At 38.1% G+C, this 19,244-nt stretch overlaps 1 protein-coding gene across 1 annotated transcript in view; it reads left to right on the plus strand.

Moving 5' to 3' along the window:
- JAM2 (junctional adhesion molecule 2) overlaps positions 1 to 19,244 on the plus strand; it is a 68,843-nt gene that overhangs the window by 35,408 nt on the left and 14,191 nt on the right. Inside the window, exons 2-5 of the mRNA XM_065876507.1 lie at positions 3,374 to 3,439; positions 10,569 to 10,676; positions 12,095 to 12,247; positions 15,224 to 15,426. Of these exons, the coding sequence (XP_065732579.1) occupies positions 3,374 to 3,439; positions 10,569 to 10,676; positions 12,095 to 12,247; positions 15,224 to 15,426 (530 nt within the window). The remainder of the gene's footprint in view (positions 1 to 3,373; positions 3,440 to 10,568; positions 10,677 to 12,094; positions 12,248 to 15,223; positions 15,427 to 19,244) is intronic.

Below are 19,244 nucleotides of genomic sequence, written 5' to 3' on the forward strand. Positions count from 1 at the left end.
GCAAGACAGCTAGGAGAAGATGCTTAAAATCATTGAAGGAAATATTCAACCTACCAAGAAATGCTATCTATTCATTAATTTAATAGTACTAAGCCCCGTTATAATTTTTTTGCCGTCATAGCTTTTGCAATTCAACCAGTCCTTTCTTTTTCCTTGTCTGAGACACATTTTTTTTCTATTCAAATATATACATACAAAAGTTATGAGGGAATTAATAAAATTCCTGAAGTTACAGCTGTTATTTTCCATAGAACTTTAAAAGTGATTTTTGAAAATTAAAGAAATAATTCTCAAAGGAAGTTTTAGCAAGTAGAAAACTGGAACTGAGAAAAGGGAAGAGGGACTTCCCTGGTGGCACAGTGGTTAAGAGTCTGCCTGCCAATGCAGGGGACACGGGTTTGATCCCTGGTCCAGGAAGATCCCACATGCCACGGAGCAACTAAGCCCGTGCGCCACAACTACTGAGCCTGCGTGCCACAGCTACTGAAGCCTGCACGCCTAGAACCCGTGCTCTGCAACTGCAACAAGAGAAGACACCGCAATGAGAAGCCTGTGCACCACAACAAAGAGTAGACCCCACTCACCACAACTAGAGAAAGCCCGCACGCAGCAACAAAGACCCAACGCAGCCAAAATTAATTAATTATTAATTTTTTAAAAAAAGGAAAAGGGAAAGATGATTCAATCTGGTCCTAAATCTTCCAGTCTCAGATTGGACTAATGTTTGCCTCAAATGAAAGAAGGCCCAAGACTCCTAAAGAAAATAAACATTCTCAGTAGGCAATGTGGTGTTTGAAAAGTTCAAAGACATGATGTGAAGGGAACAAAGATTATCTTTTCCTATTTTGCCATCATTGTCCTCTCAACTGATTTCTAGGGAATATGAATCTTCATTGTTTTGTCTAAAAAGTATACTAAAATAGTTCAAAATTCATGAGAAATGCCAGTCATAATTGGAACTTCTCTGAGCACACTAATTTACACATTTCTAAAGGAGAAAAGAGACTCTTTCAAAGTGTACTTCGAAAGTTTCACAGAATAGTGGTTTAGAATCAGAATCACAGGAAAAACATTCAGCGATCATGTCATTTAGACGTGGGTGTAATGCACAAGGACCCATGAGACCCTAACTTTTCTCCAGCTCACTTAAGAGGATTCTGGCTTGGCCAACTTAGTCTCTTCCCTTCCTCTGCTCTCTGAAAATCCAAACCCTCCTTTTGGACTCTACAAAATAAAATTGAGGCAGGAGAGGAGAAGCTGGAAAAGAAAGGCATGAGGGGCTGGTGGGGAGCGGTTCAGAGGACTGTGGGACATATTCTAGTATGTGACAAAAGTACATGGAAAAGGGAAAATAGAGTATTTTAAAAGATTTCTTGGACCCCTTCATGGTTTTTGAAATATGCAAGCAAAAGAGTTATTTTGAAATTACTCTTTGGTGGCTCCAATACCTCTCTAAGACTGAGCCAAGTGGGTTACTGCTTTATACAAATATATTTACAAGGGCAGTAAAAAGGATCAGTTCAGGCCTACATTCTTCACATAGATTGGCCAGTTTCCTTAGTGAAGATGTTTGCAATTTAGAGATATGCAGAACCTGAATAGTTAAACAATGTTGAACAGTTGAGCTAGGCATTTGAGGTTTATAGTTTTTTGAGATTTTTAATTTCACAATTAGATTTGCTGTCCAGGTTTCCAAGAGAAGAGAGAAAGGAAAAAAGAAAAAGTTATCCAGAATAGCATGTATTCTTCAGGAGTGATAAAATCTGGCACAGTGGAAGATTCATTTACATGTCAATGTACTTATAGATAAATGATTGAAAGATAAGATGCCATGTCATATGAAGGATTTTTCTCTCCTTCACAAAAGTGTAATAAATTATTTCATAGTTAAGAAATTCTGATCTTATAGGAACTTTCCAAATCCTTGAACTCATGGTTCCTTGCCCTCCTTAAGTCTATTCCTGGGTTGTCAAACCAGCCTAGCTGTAAGTCTAGACCAGTGGTTCTCAACCAGGTAGGACTTCCCCATCCTACACTCAGGGGACATTTGGCAATATCTAGGAACATTTTTGGTTGTCATGACTTGGGGTAGGGGGGTAGGGATGCTACTGGCATCTGGTGGGTAGAAGCAGGTGATACTGCAAAGCATCCTACAATGCACAGGACAGCCTCCCACAACAAAGAATGATCTAGTCTCAAATGTCAATAGTGTCAACATTGAGAAAGCTTTATCCAGAGCTTTCCTCTGAGATTACCTTAGTGTCCTACTTCTCCAGTAATAGTCTCTTAGCTTCCACCTTCCTGTTATTCTTCTGAGCCAGTCCTTGCCTTGCTTATTACCACCAATTTCTCAACCTATGCCATCTTCATTAGACCAGTGGACTTTTCCACCAGGCACCTTTGTTAATCTGCAGTCCTTCCTCATAGTTCAGCTTGGGAGGAACGTGATGTGAGGCCCAGTATAGAACAGTAATAAACAATGTGGGCTTTGGGTATAATTTAGGTAAGTTAAAATCCCAGATCCACCACTTACTACTAATATAACCTTGGCCAAGTTTCTTAGCCTCTCAGTGCCTCAGTTTCCCCACCTGAAAAAAATGTGGATTTCATCAGGTGGGGAAACTGATAATATCGCCACCATCAATCATCATCATCAACATCATCATCATCATATCAGATCCCATTAGGGGTTTCAGTCTTATAGATCAGTGATTTTTCCAGGATTGGAAAATCATGGAACTGTTTAGGGGGATAACAAAGGTGTTCTGCTTGCATTTTTTATCAGACCTTTATTACACAAAGTTTATAATCATTATATATTATGTATATACTATGTACATATATACTGTGTATATATCATGTACATACTATGTATGTACTATGTACATTTCATAGTAAATACGTTGAATGACTCATTTCTATATGATATAGGTATAGTCAGGGATAAGTTCATAAAGCAATTTATGTCCTTACATAAAGCACTAAAAATAATTAGCTTTTATTTGCAGGGGGCAATACTTGTGACAGTACTAGATCGCACATTAGGCTGAATTAAGGACATAAACTCTTGTTTAACAGTTGAGCTTGTGAGAGTGTGTTGTCTGGGGGGGCAGCAGCGGGGAGGGGCACAAATAGATGCATGAGTTCTGCTTTGGGAAATGCTTAAAGGGCAAAACCACAATATAGAAAATGGAAAAAATGTATAGTTTGCCTGAGCTTTTCCTATTTTGATACTTTAAAACTTATGTGTTATGAATTGTGTGAAACTGTCACCAAACTTCAGGCTAGTTTTCTTTAATATGGCATCCCATTCAAACATTTGAAAATGGCCTTTTGCACTATTTTAATTATCCTATCTGTTTTAATCTTTCAGATCATAAGGCCTATGGATTCTCGGCCTCAAAAGATCATCAAGTAGTCACAGCAATAGAGTATCAAGGTAGAGTACCTTACTGATTTTCACGGTCTGTATTGTTGAAATAACTCACAGAGATGACACACGTTAGTGCCTTTCTGTTTGTCAGGAACCTCAGTCTCACTTCACGCTAACTCCCCTGCTGAAATGCTGCTCCCTGCTGTTTCCCCCTTGAGAACCCGTTCTCCACCTCCTCAGTAGAAATTTTGGACATTCCGCGACAGACCTGATGTACAAAGAATGTCTCATTATGTTAAGTATCTGCAACAAATCAAATCTAATTTGTAAAACTGGGAGAAGGAGATCTTGCAAAGTTTCCAGTCAACTAAATTTGGTAAATGGGAATTAACACTGCAAACCCCACTCTATGTATTTAAGAGAACGTTAATATAGCCTATTGTTGGGGTATCATTTTGCTATTTATTTTAGCCTCTTAAAATATTTATAAGGGAGGAGTTGGTATTTAACAGGTGTAAAGTTTCAGTTTTGCAAGATGAAAAAGTTCTGGAGATTGCTTGCACAACAATGTGAATGTATTTAACACTACTGAACTGTACAGTAAAAATCATTAAGAAGGTAAATTTTAAGTTATGTATATTTTATCACAATTAAAATTTTTTTAAGGATCTAATAACCAAAAAGAATTATGAGCCTTTATAAATTTACTTCAAATGTTGACTATCTACTACTTCTCTGAAGGGTTTTTGCCTAGAACACATTAATAATACTGGGCAACCTGAAAAATTACTGTTTCTTAAATGTGATGCTTCTTTAGACCATAAACATTTAAGAAACTGATTTCAAATGTCTGATCCCTTTTCTTTAGGCATGTCTTAGTTTCCTGCAGTTGGAGAGAGATAGGTTTGGAGTAAAGAGAAAAAGATTTAAAAAGGGGGCCTGATGTGAGAAGAATTAAATTATCTAGTATTTAACCAGTCATGCCTGGCATAGAGTAAGTTATATGTGCTTGTTAAATAATAATATGCTATAATAAGAATCAGTGAATCAGTCATTCACTTAAATAATTATTTAGGTTATTCAGGTTCTTTGAAGTCCTAATATTTTACATGATTAAGCTAATAAAACACTCTTTATCATGTCGTAGTTTTAAATGGGGAGAGGTGGGAAAAAGAAATTAATGATTGGTAGTAATTTGGGACTATGGAGTACTTATAGGGAAGACAAACACGGCTGGGTGAGATGCCAAAAAGGAGACTGGAAAAGCCAATGAGTGAGCACAGTGAGTGGAAAAGATGGAGCAGGATATCCATGTGGGACAAAGGAAACGAAGTTAATTTCTCTCACTTTTTACTTCTCTGGAGGATCTTACTGTTGGGTCCAGCTGGATACCGTGGATATTCATCTCTGCCTCCCCAGGCCCTACGCCATGATATCTGAATTAGGATGCCAAAAGTATATTCTTTAGTCTTACATTACTTTAAAAAAATGTATTAAGGTGAAATTCACATAACATAAAATTCACGATGTTAAAGTGAACAATTAAGTGTCATTTATTATATCCACAATGTTGTGTGACCACCACCTCTGTCTAGTTTCAAAGCATTTCCAACACTCTAAACTAAAACCCTGTACCATTTTTATATCACTTTAAAATGTGTGTTTTATTTTTAAAATAAATCCTTCTACAGATAGGAAATAGAAAATCCTTCTATGTTTATTGCAATCAAATGTTAGTCTTATTTACTCCCAAGTAAGTATTTTCTATTTTTTTAATCTTTCCTCTGCTCCTTTTAATTAAAAATTACATTTTGATTCTATTTTATATGTGCTCCAATCATTCCAACTTGGCTTTCCATAAAGCAAAAATAAATTTCTATCTATCTTCTTCAACATTTCACTTTTAGGATATTTTATGCAGTAACTTAATTTTACTTAAAGTCTAAAATATTTTTTTTGTTTTTACTTTTTTAAATTGAAGTATAGTTGATTTACAATGTTGTGTTAATTTCTGCTGCACAGCAAAGTGACTCGGTTGGTTATGCATATGTACATTATACATTCTTTTTTATATTCTTTTCCATTACAGTTTATCCCAGGACATTGAATATAGTTCCCTGTGCTATACCTTGTTGTAGGACCTTGTTGTCCATCCATTCTATATGTAATAATTTGTATCTACTAACCCTAATCTCCCAGTCTATCCTCCCCCACCTTCCCTCCCCCTTGGCAACCACAAGTCTGTTCTCTATGTCTGTGAGTCTGTTTCTGTTTTTTAGATAGGTTCATTTGTGTCATATTTTAGATTCCACATAAAAGTGATATCATATGGTATTTGTCTTTCTCTTTCTGACTTACTTCACTTAGTATGATAATCTCTAGCAGCATCCGTGTTGCTGCAAATGGCTTTTTCTTTTTTTAAATTTATTTATTTTATTTTTGGCTGTGTCGGGTCTTTGTTGCTGCGCGCAGGCTTTTCTCTGGTTGCAGCGAGCGGGGGCTACTCTTCGTTTCAGTGCGCGGGCTTCTCATTGCAGTGGCTTCTCTTGTTTCAGAGCACGTGGGCTTCAGTAGTTGTGGCACTTGGGTTCAGTAGTTGTGGCTCACGGGCTCCGGAGTGCAGGCTCAGTAGTTGTGGTGCATAGGCTTAGTTGCTCTGCAGCATGTGGCATCTTCCCAGACCAGGGCTTGAACCCATGTCCCCTGCATTGGCGGGCAGATTCTTAACCAATGCGCTACCAGGGAAGCCCCCTGTAAATGGCTTTTTTTTTTTTTTCATGGCTGAGTAGTTAGTATTCCACTGTATATATGTACCACCTCTTCTTTATCCATTCATCTGTCGATGGACATTTAGGTTGTTTCCATGTCTTGGCTAATGTGAATAGTGCTGCTATGAGCATAGGGGTGCATGTATCTTTTTAAATTATAGTTTTGTCGGGATATATGCCCAGGAATGGGATTGCTGGATCATATTGTAATTCTATTTTTAGTTTTCTGAGGGACCTCCATACTGCTTTCTGTAATGGCTGCACGAGCTTACATTCCCACCAACAGTGCAAGAGGTTTCCCTTTTCTCCACACCCTCTCCAGCATTTGTTATTTGTAGACATTTTAATGATGGTCATTCTGACCAGTGTGAGATGACACCTCATTGTAGTTCTGATTTGCATTTCTCTAATGATTAACAATATTGAGCATCTTTCATGTGCCTCTTGGCCATCTGTATGTCTTCTTTGGAGAAGTGTGTATTTAGGTCTTCTGCCTATTTTTTGATTGGGTTGTTTGTTTTTTTGTTGTTGAGTCGTACTAAAATATTTTATGATTTGTGTATATGTGTGTTCCCCCCAGTTCATTCAGTTTTTTGTCTCTTGTCTCTATGATGTCAAACAATCATGAATTAATTAATTCCTTCTTTTCAGTACTGCTTTTCTGTATCACCTCCCATAGTGATGCCAAAAGCAGAATGAGAGTAAAGCAAGCGCTGCTCTGCCAGGCTTGTAAGTTACATGAGCAGCCTTATGCAGAGACCACAACCCTGAGAGAAATAAATCAGAATTTAATAGCATGCTTTTCTCCACAGAAGTAATAATTTATGGTAATTCTCCAGAACTACTTTGGTAGTATACATTCTCTTCTTGCATTATGTAAGATTTTGATGATTTTTAACTTGAGCACAGAGAATGAAATCAAACAAGAGTCAACAATACAGAATCTTAGAAAAATTAAAATTCACAGTGATTCTAGCTGTGTGATTCCTTAAAGTGATTATTTTGCTGCATGTTGAACAAATGCTTTTTCCAAACAAAGAATTATCTTTTCTCAATCCAAACTGGAACAGATATTTTTGGCAATGTAATAATCATCTTAATAGAAAAACTTGGTGCATTTTTCTGTTCTAATATGCCTTGCTTTGAGAAAGTATGATTTATGTCTATATTATTTTCTTTACTGTCTCAAACACAGGAAACACTTTAGCTCAAATCTGAGTAATTTGGGGGTAGATTTATGATGGTATTAAGTATGGATTTCTACCATGCCAAGGCAAGCTTACAACTACAAATAAGAGAAGTGCCTCATTGGTAAAAGTAATAATAACCATTTATGGAACATGGACTATATACAGAGTACCATGTACACCCAAGTATGTAAATATATTATCTCATTTAATCTTTACCACAACTTTGCAAGATGAGTAATGTTGTTCTTGTTATTTTACAGATGTGAACACAATCACATCTTTTTTTAAAAAAGTTAAATAATTTGCTCAATATCACACATCTGGTTTATGGCAGAGGTCTAACTTCAAAGCCTGTGCCTTAAACTACTATATTATGGCATAATAATGCCGAGGGCTAGACACAGAAAATTATGCTGGCCATGAATGTTGAATTTGGGCTGAAAAGAGAGAGGCGAGTCCATGGTAGTTAGCTTCTCAGTTCACTTGGTTCTTTATCCTCAGATGTTGGCCCCATGATTCAGTAGATTTACTGTTTCTCACAGTTTTTGAGGTCAAGGTGTTCCCCTGCTTGGAACACTCCCAAAGAACCACAAGGCGAAATTCAGATTCCAGGAAATTCAAAAATTCAAATTCCCTCTTTTAAGTCTTTGGTTAATTATCACCTTCTAAATGAGGTGAACTCTGACTACTCTATTTTTTTAAAACTGCACCCCCATTCCCCAGATTCCCAAACTTCCTGTACTCTGATCTACTCTTATTTTCATAGCACTCATGACCTCTTAACGTACTATATAATTCACTTTGTGATGTTTCTTGTGTGTCTGACCCCCTGCAAATTGTAAGATCCCAAAGGGGAGGGATCTTTGTTTTGCTCACTGCTATAGCTCAAGAAGAATGCTGGACACACAGTAAATACTCAATATATTTTGGACAAATTGCATAGACCATTTCTCCACATTTTATATGGTCAATGAGATTGAGGCTGGAGTGGAGTCACTTCACTTAAGAAAACCATTGGTTACATTTTTAACATAATTTCTGCAGAGGTTTTCCATAGAGTAATGAGTATAGAAATCAGGAAGAATTCACCAAAAGGAGTGTGTGTGTGTGTGTGTGTGTGTCCAGTTAAATATGTGAAACAATATGATTATTTGACTGTAAATTTATTCCTAAGACCTAGGAGTGTGAGCTAAAAATGAGTGTGGGTGTGTGTTTAATTGCTGGAAACTCAACAAAATACGGGAAGGAAACCTATCTAGAGCTCAAGACTCCGGAAGGCCACCACCCATTCTCCTTAATCAACAGAACAGAGCTATGTTTCCTCAGACAAGTCCCTCGGCACACATTTGTCTGTGTAGCATAATTGTAAACATGCCTGTAAAATGATGTCTGTTTGTAACATAAAACCTTTTAAAACTAGGCATTCAAAAAATAAAAAAAAACCTAGGCATCCTTAAAAAAAATTTTTGGATTTTTTCCCTTGTCTTTCTTTTCTCTATCCTACTTTCTATCTTCCATTACCTGTTATTCTATTTCTATATTTTTGGCAATGTGTGTGAAACTAAAAAAAAATTAGAAACTACATTTTAACAGAAAAATCATAATTCTGTCACACAGAAATCATCACTGGGTTTATATTTCATACATATTCATACAGGCTTTTTGTCCATATCTATGTGTATACTTTTAATAAAACCTGGGATAAATATTATAAGTATTGCTTTCTAATCTACCATGTCATGTAATATCCTGAATTATTTTTTTTTAATGGCATTAAGTCTGCTTAACATCAAAATCAGAGGTATGAGAAGGATTTTAACATAGTTTCTCTTCTAGTCAAAGATACTGTGTTTTTTAGGTCAAACTGTATGCATTGTGGAGGAAAAAAAGTTTCAGAAATATGAAGTTGAGGGAACTCTGCCCAGTACTCTGTAATAACCTATATGGGAAAAGAATCTGAAAAATAATGGATATATGTACATGTATACCTGAATCACTTTGCAGTACACCTGAAACTAACACAACATTGTAAATCAACTATATTCCAATATAAAATAAAAACTTAAAAAAAATATGAATTTGACACTCCGGAGAGCTGGCTGAAACATACTTTAAAAATAGTTAGAACTAGGGCTTCCCCGGTGGCGCAGTGGTTGAGAGTCCGCCTGCCGATGCAGGGGACACGGGTTCGTGCCCCGGTCCAGGAGGATTCCACATGCTGCGGAGCGGCTGGGCCCGTGAGCCATGGCCGCTGAGCCTGCGCGTCCGGAGCCTGTGCTCCACAACGGGAGAGGCCACAACAGTGAGAGGCCCGCGTACGAAAAAAAAAAAAAAAAGTTAGAACTAGAGGTTTCCATTTGGCAACTTGAAGTAGTTGGCAGGCAAGCCCTGGGTTTTTCTTCCGTCCGTCATCTTGTTTGGACAGTTAAAAGAGGGGGCTCCTTGGGTAGTTCCAGGAATTCTTTAATGACATAAGTGCAGTAAATTGCCCGTGGTAAAGTAACCTTAGTGAGCTACATTGAGGCAGTTAAACCTGATGCCAAGATGAAATCTTTGAATAATTTTTCTGGATTGAGGTGAGGGGGTGGGAGTCAATGATTTATTAGGAGACCATATTGGGTGTGTATTAATGTATTTTCAGAGAAGGTTATCAAAAAAGGGATCTGAGTGAGGATGTAGCATGTTGAGGGACCATTTGGGGTTCCATAGCATGGCCTGGGCTGGGCTAAGTGCCTTTCTTAGGCAGTAGGTGTGAAGCATCCACTATTTACCTCCATCCTGGCACTCATCACCTTGGACTGAAATTACACTGTCTTATTTGTCTCTTCTACCAGACTGTAAACTCCTTGAAGACTGAGATGGGGAAGAAAAAGATAAATAATTAATCATAGCTGCCATTTTTAAAGACTTACTATGTCCAGGCATGTATGCTTTGCATATATTATTGTATATTAAGACTCAACAACTCTATGAGATACTATCTTATTTTACAGATGATAACTGAAGCTCAAGAACTAGGGAAAGTAGCATAGTGTCACAAAATTATTTTGTGAAATAATCATAATGCTTTCAATTCATCTTTGAATTAAGCCAACATGGTACCTGTTGAGGAAATTTATGAATAAATAAATGAATGGATAAAATAATAATTTAAGGATGTTAAAAATTTATTAAATAAGTAAAATATTATTTCAGAGGGACAATTTTTTTAAAAAGTATTTTTGTTTTTGTTCCTAGAGGTTATTTTAGCCTGTAAATACCCAAAGAAGACCATTTCCTCCAGATTGGAGTGGAAGAAACTGGGGCACAGTGTCTCCTTTGTCTACTATCAACAGGCTCTTCAAGGTAAGATGCTGGGACTCGATAAGGTGAGAGCAAGAGAGCACCAAATACCCCAGGTCCTTTAATTAACCAATGAGGGCAGGACATGGCTGATGACTGAGAATGTGTTTCTCTAAGTGTGAGATGAAACCAATAGAGACTGAGACCCAAAACACAACAACCACAAAAACAGAGGACAGGGAACAGAAGAAGTTCACCTCCATGCACGAACTCCATGGAGGCCCTGGACCCCTCATTTCTCATCTCACTTCTAGAGGATGTAAGATGCAATTGTTCTTGGGGCCCAGTAGATTAAACTCTTGCGGGAAAGGAAGAAAAGATGGTGTGGGGTTGGGATGGAGGGTCACTGCTCAATTGTAGTAACTTTACCCTATTTCCATATCACCATTGAGAAAGCAAGGCCATCACTGAGAAGTTTAGGGAGTTAAGACTTAGGGGAAGGTAAATACAGCTACCCTTATCCAGTGCTTTCTTTTTTACATTTTTTATTGTTATACATTTCTTTATACTCCGTATCCTTCTTGTTGAATATATAGTGAGCTTTTAATTTAAAGTATTGGTAATGATAGATAAAATGCAATGGTGTCTGGGATTTAGTTCAAAATAATCCAGTGGTTAAAGGTGCAGATGTAGTAAGACAAGCGTAGCATTGATTAAAATTACAGTTGGGTGATGGTTTGTTGAGGTTCATTTTACTATATTCTCTAATTTTGTGCATGCTTGAAATTTTCCATTATAATTATTTAAAAAGTTGGAAATATAACTTAAGTATAATAAACAGGTTATTATTTTAAAATATGTTTTACTTTAATTTTAAAGAATTAAACAAGTGAGCAAATGTTTAAAGTTCATAGAAAATTTAAAATATCCCTGTGGTTCTTACCTGTTAAGATAGGATTACGGGCAGCAGAGGCCTAATAGCACAGCTGTCTTTACTTGAGTTTTCTGTAATGCTAATCTAACGTGATACAAAACACTATTTTAATTCCGCACAAATTACTATCAAAAACTAATCCAAAGAATGTTTTTAAAGACGCCCTCACTTTCTTTTTTGTGGCAGTATCATGCAAGCCACCACACATAAAGTTACTGTTCCAGCTAGTTAAACTAGGCTCTCCAGTATCTTTTGAAGATGTGAATCTATTTATTCTAGCATACTAGAAAGGGGATGAGGCAGGAATGAGGGTTGAATTCTTTCAAATAAAATATGGGAATATGGAACTGAGTGTTCTTTTGTGAACAGTATGACGTTCTAAAAAAGAAATAGAAGTTTGAAAGAGCAGCACTCATATACAATTTTAAAATTGAGTTTATTAATAGGAAAATAAATGCAGTGGTTACTGAATGAAGTGACTAGAGAAAGGTAGTATATAGAAAGTTATTATACCATTATTAACATCATTGTCTTCTTTTTCTAAAAGGAGATTTTAAAGATCGAGCTGAGATGATAGATTTCAGCATACGGATCAAAAATGTTACGAGAAATGATGCCGGGAAATATCGTTGTGAAGTTAGTGCCCCATCTGAACAAGGTCAAAACCTGGAAGAGGATACACTCACTCTAGAAGTATTAGGTGATGTGCTTGTATCTGTGTGATTACTGTTCCCACCCTCATCCCCATCATCCAACCCTGGAGCAATGAGGCAACTCAGGGCCCTAGCGAGTGAAGTTATAAAGGTGGACCACCAGCACCGCCGTTCCTGCAAAATCTTGGCTATTACTCCTTTTCACCTTGTTGGCTGCTTAAATGTTACTGTTACTAACTTATTATGACAAAATCTCTTTTCAATTAAGATTCAGGTAAACCTTAATGGTCCTCCACTGTACATAGAAGCATTTTCCCCAAGAGTTTATTTTTTAACATCTTTACTGGAGTATAATTGCTTTACAATGGTGTGTTAGTTTCTGCTTTATCAAGAGTTTATTTTTCAATCATTTTCAGCATAGGTAGTAATTCTCTTACCATATAAAATAGTCTCTGGGCTTCCCTGGTGGTGCAGTGGTTGAGAGTCCGCCTGCTGATGCAGGGGAAACGGGTTCGTGCCCCGGTTCGGGAGGATCCCACATGCCGCGGAGCGGCTGGGCCCATGAGCCATGGCCGCTGAGCCTGCGCGTCCAGAGCCTGTGCTCCGCAACGGGAGGGGCCACAGCAGTGAGAGGCCCGCGTACTGCAAAAAAAAAAAAAAAAGTCTCAAATGAGATGATAGAAAAGCAATAAAACAAAAAAAGTATAGGAATTAGCAGATGCAAGCTACTATATATATAGAATGAATAAACAACAAAGTCCTACTGTATAGCACAGGGAGCTATATATTCAATATCCTGTGATAAAACCATAATGGAAAAGAATATGAAAACCAATATATATATATATGTATAACTGAATCACTTTGCTGTACAGCAGAAATTAACACAACATTATAAATCAACTATACTTCAATAAAATAATTTTTTTTAAATGTAGGCTGGGGAAGTATAGAAGTTATTTTGGTAAAGAAAGGAAATTAGCATTTATTATGCAGGTAGTATGCATTAGGCTCTTTCACATGTGTAATTTTACTTAATCTTCACTGACAACCTGATTTTTACAGATGAGGAGATAGATGCTAAGTGATTTTCCTAAGGCTGCAGAGCTAGTAAGTATCTGGGCCAGGATTTGGATCCAGATGGGGTTAACTTCAAAGCCAATATATTTAGTTACTCTAAGACTCACTGATAGATAGTAACTGCCCATGATGACAACTGGTGGAGGAAATGATCAGTTCTTCTCCATAGATGTTACTATAAACTACTAAGCAAAGAGAATAAAACAACTCCTCTTCCTTTTTCTACATAGTCCAGGCTCTTTCTAAAATTCTAATGATGTACTTACTGTTATAGAAGAAATTTCATTCAGAAAACCTTGCAGGAGATTCAGCTGGTGTATTAGTCTTCTGCTACATACCAAATGATCACAAACTTAGCTTAAAACAACCATCCATTTATTAGCTCACAGTTCTGTAGATCAGAAGCTCAGCACAATGTGGCTGGGTTCTCTGCCCAGGATATCACAAGGCTGAGATCGAGGAGTCAGCTGGGCTCAATTATTGACTGGAGGCTCTGGAAGCAAATCTGCTGTCAAGCTCATTTATTCTTGTTGGCAGATTTCAGTTCCTTACGGTTGTAGAACTGAGGTCCCCTTTCCATGCTGGCTATCAGCTGGAGGCCACGCTCAGTTCCCAGAGGCACCACATTCCTTGCCATGGGGCCTCTCTATCTACAACCCAACAAAAGCATGTTGAATCCTTCTTGTGTTTTGAATCTCTGAATTTCCCTTCTGTGACCAGCCAGAGAAAACTACTTTTAAAGAGGTCATGTGGGGACTTCCCTGGTGGTCCAGTGGGTAAGACTCGACGCTTCCAATGCAGGGGGCATGGGTTTGATCCCTGGTCGGGGAACTAGATTCCGCATGCATGCCCGCAACTAAGAAGTCTGCAGGCCACAACGAAGATCCTGCATGCCACAAGACCCGGTGCAGCCTAAATAAATAAATAAATAAATAAATAAATAAAATATTTTTAAAAAAAAAGAGGTCATGTCATTAGGACAGACCCATCTAAATAATCTCCCCTACCTTAAAGACAAGAGATTTGGGACCTTAATTACATCTCTAAAATCCCTTCAGAGTAGCACCTACATTTGTGTTTGATTGAATAACTGAGAGAACGTGTACATACACCAGGGCCAGGGAATTTGGGGGACCGTGTTAGAACTCTGCCTACACAGACAATTCTGGATTTTCCTGGATTTAAGTAAAGTCTGGTTTACTTTACAAATCTCTGGGACCAGAATAACCTTAATTCAGGTATTCTCTGTCTTGGCCTGAATGGGATTTTAGTTTGAGTACTGATCCTGAAAATATACTCAGGTTTGACTTTGTTTGAATATAGTTGATAATAATACATGAAAATCATTGATGAGGGGAGAAGTAGAGATTGTTTATCTAGAAAAGAATAGCTGTTGTAGTAGCCAATGTAGTGTTTGCAAGTGTAACAGGTAAGCCCTGAACTCTCAGTGAGTGGCTTACATAATAGAAGTTTCTTTCTTATGTAAATAAAGTCTAAATAATTGGAGACAGAGATAGCAGTGGTGGAACTATATCGCCCTACTTAATGAAATCAGTAGGGACCCAAGCTAATGTAAGCATGACGTCTTTGATACATAGCTTTCTGAGGTCACCATGGGTATTGACACCTCCTTGGTAGTGGGAGGGGGAGGGGGAGGGAATAGATGGAGAATCATACAGGAAGCTTTTATGGATCAGGCATGGGAATAGCATATATGACTTTTCCCCAGATTCCATTGGTCAGAACTCATGCATGTGATCCCATCCGGCTACAAGGGGGCTGACAAATGTGGTCTAGCTGTGTGCCTGTGAGGAAAGGAAGTGGGTCTCTTGAACAAGTAGCCAGTCTCTGTCACAGGTGTCCAATAAATCCATCTTTAGCTGGCTGATAAAATCTTCATTTAGCTTGTAAATAACCAATGCTATTTGACTTCCATCCTCCAGTGGCTCCGGCAGTTCCATCATGTGAAGTACCCAGTTCTGCACTGCGTGGAACTGTGGTGGAGTTGCGATGTCAAGACAAAGAAGGCAACCCGGCTCCTGAATACACGTGGTTTAAGGATGGCATCCGTTTGCTAGAGAATCCAAAACTTGGCTCCCCAAGTGCCAACAGCTCATACACAATGAATACGAAATCTGGAACTCTGGTAAGGTCATTTCAAGCATTGGCCTAATAACTGTCTTGCATTTGGAAAAAAAAATATTAGAACTAAAATAATGGAGAGTAGAGGGCTGATACCATTGCTCGTTAAGTAGAGAGAGGAAAGGATAGCAGGAAAGATGGCGGCACTCATACAGGGAAGTGATGGAAAAGGCTGCCACAGGAGAGGAGAAGACAAAACAGAGAACTAGGGAGTTGGACACAAAAAGGTCTGCACCAGGGGCCTGACGCAGGCCAAGATGGAGTCCTGATGATGGATCAGGCCTGGAAAGGTACTAGGTGCAGTCTCATATTTATAATACCAGGGAAATGCATGAAAACTCCCTTGGGAAGGGGACCCTCCTACACTGTTGGTGGGAATGTAAACTGATGCAGCCACTATGGAAAACAGTATGGAGGTTCCTTAGAAAACTAAAAATAGAACTACCATATGATCCTGCAGTCCCACTCCTAGGCATATATCCAGAGAAAACTAATTTGAAAAGATACATGCACCTCAGTGTTCATAGTAGCACTGTTTACAGTAACCAAGACATAGAAGCAACCAAAATGTCCATTGACAGGTGAAAGGATAAAAAAGATGTGCTCTGTATATATATATATATATATATATATATATATACACACACATACACACATATATATACACACACACATATATATCGCATATATTTCATTCTTTTATATTTATATATAAAAGAATGAAATAATGCCATTTGCAGCAACATGGATGGACCTAGAGATCATCATAATAAGTGAAGTAAGTCAGACAGAGAAAGACAAATATCATATGACATCACTTATCTGTGGAATCTAAAATGTGATACAGGGCTTCCCTGCTGGCGCAGTGGGTAAGAATCCGCTTGCCAGTGCAAGAGACACGGGTTCGAGCCCTGGTCCAGGAAGATCCCACATGCTGCAGAGCAACTAAGCCCATGCACCGCAACTACTGAGCCTGTACTCTAGAGCCCGCAAGCCACAACTACTGAAGCCCGCGTGCCGCAACTACTGAAGCCTGCATGCCTAGAGCCAGTGCTCCATAGCAAGAGAAGCCACCACAATGAGAAGCCCGCGCACCGCAACAAAGAGTAGCCCCCGCTCACTGCAACCAGAGAAAGCCTGCGCGCAGCAGTGAAGACCGAACGCAGCCAAAAATTAATAAATAAATAAATATTTTTTTAAAAAGGTAAACAAGAAGGTCCTACTGTATAGTGCAGGGAACTATATTCAATATCTTGTAATCAACCATAAGGGAAAAGATTCTGAAAAGGAATAGAGATATACATGTATGTATAACAACACCAGAAACAAACACAACATTGTAAATCAACTATACTTTAATAAAAAAAAGTTTTTAAATAGAAAACTCTCTTGGGGATGCCCTGACCTCAGTACCAGCCGTGTGAGAATAGTGACTCTTGCCAACCTATGATAGGATGTCTGTGTCATTAAACTATTCCATGACTAGCTCGTCAACAATTGACTTTGTGACTTGAGTATCTATTACTTTAGATTTAGTCCAGATTGTCTGATCGATTGAAAAGCCTTTCTAAGGAATCCTGTTGGAAATCTGTAAAAAAGATCTTTAAAGTTAATGACATTTACAAATAAAAGTATTTTTACTGTTTTTGACTCTGACTTTTTAGGGTAGAGGTGGGGGTAAAAAAAAGACAATTAAATTTGAAGCTTTTTTTTTTTTAATTCAAAGTAATATGTCAGTTTAAAAATGCTGCATTTCCAGCAAGGCAGAGTCACTATCACAACCATTATCAAAAGAATCTTAAAGGCATGGTAATAACAATTTTAATAAATTTTTAGAGGAGGTATAATATTTCCTTTCATCCCTTCAATCTACAAGTGCATGATAACATTTAAAAACTAGATCCTGGGTAAGTAATAAAGCATATTGATAAAGTGACTGAAAGATAAACATATCGGTGGATTGATGTGGCTACTCCCTAAGGAAGGGATGCTCTGGCCCTTTCAGCGTCAGCAGGCTCAGTCAGCAGGTCCAAGTGATTTTACACTGAGAAATTGGGTAGAAGACCTGCTGTCACACTTGGTTATATTTACTTTTCAAATTTGTGTTTTTTTTTTTTTTTTTTTTAAACATCTTCATTGGGGTACAATTGCTTTACAATGGTGTGCCAGTTTCTGCTCTACAACAAAGTGAATCAGCCATACATATACATATGTTCCCATATGTCTTCCCTCTTGCGTCTCCCTCCCTCCCACTCTCCCCATCCCACCCCTCCAGGCTGTCACAAAGCTAATATCCCTGTGCCTTGCGGCTGCTTCCCCCCAGCTATCTACCTTACTACGTTTGTTAGTGTGTATATGTCCATGACTCTCTCTCGCCCTGTCAAAACTCACCCTTCCCCCTCCCCATATCCTCAAGTCCGTTCTCCAGTAGGTCTGCGTCTTTATTCCTGTCTTACCCTTAGGTTCTTCATGACATTTTTTCCCCTTAAATTCCATATATGTTAGCATACGGTATTTGTCTTTTTCTTTCTGACTTACTTCACTCTGTATGACAGACTCTAGGTCTATCCATCTCATTACAAATAGCTCAATTTCATTTCTTTTTAAGGCTGAGTAATATTCCATTGTGTATATGTGCCACATCTTCTTTATCCATTCGTCCGATGATGGGCGCTTAGGTTGTTTCCATCTCCGGGCTATTGTAAATAGAGCTGCAATGAACATTTTGGTACATGACTCTTTGAATTTCTCAGGGTATATGCCCAGTAGTGGGATTGCTGGGTCATATGGTAATTCTATTTGTAGTTTTTTAAGGAACCTCCATACAGTTCTCCATAGTGGCTGAACCATTTCACATTCCCACCAGCAGTGCAAGAGTGTCCCCTTTTCTCCACACCCTCTCCAGCATTTATTGTTTATAGATTTTTTGGTGATGGCCATTCTGACTGGTGTGAGATGATATCTCATTGTAGTTTTGATTTGCATTTCTCTAATGATTAATGATGTTGAGCATTCTTTCATGTGTTTGTTGGCATTCTGTATATCTTCTTTGGAGAAATGTCTATTTAGGTCTTCTGCCCATTTTTGGATGGGGTTGTTTGCTTTTTGTTATTGAGCTGCATGAGCTGCTTGTAAATTTTGGAGATTAATCCTTTGTCAGTTGCTTCATTTGCAAATGTTTTCTCCCATTCTGAGGGTTGTCTTTTGGTCTTGGTTATGGTTTCCTTTGCTGTGCAAAAGCTTTGAAGTTTCATTAGGTCCCATTTGTTTATTTTTGTTTTTATTTCCATTACTCTAGGAGGTGGGTCAGAAAGGATCTTGCTGTGATTTATGTCATAGAGTGTTCTTCCTATGTTTTCTTCTAAGAGTTTGATAGTTTCTGGCCTTACATTTAGGTCTTTAATCCATTTTGAGCTTATTTTTGTCTATGGTGTTAGGGAGTGATCTAATCTCATACTTTTACATGTACCTGTCCAGTTTTCCCAGCACCATTTATTGAAGAGGCTGTCCTTTCTCCACTGTACATTCCTGCCTCCTTTATCAAAGATAAGGTGTCCATATGTGCGTGGGTTTATCTCTGGGCTTTCTATCCTGTTCCACTGATCTATCTTTCTGTTTTTGTGCCAGTACCATACTGTCTTGATTACTGTTGCTTTGTAATATAGTCTGAAGTCAGGGAGCCTGATTCCTCCAGCTCCTTTTTTCGTTCTCAAGATTGCTTTGGCTATTCGGGGTCTTTTGTGTTTCCATACAAATTGCGAAAATTTTTGTTCTAGTTCTGTGAAAAATGCCAGTGGTAGTTTGATAGGGATTGCATTGAAT

This window comes from Phocoena phocoena, chromosome 4 (assembly GCF_963924675.1).
Source record: "Phocoena phocoena chromosome 4, mPhoPho1.1, whole genome shotgun sequence".
NCBI lineage: Eukaryota > Metazoa > Chordata > Mammalia > Artiodactyla > Phocoenidae > Phocoena > Phocoena phocoena.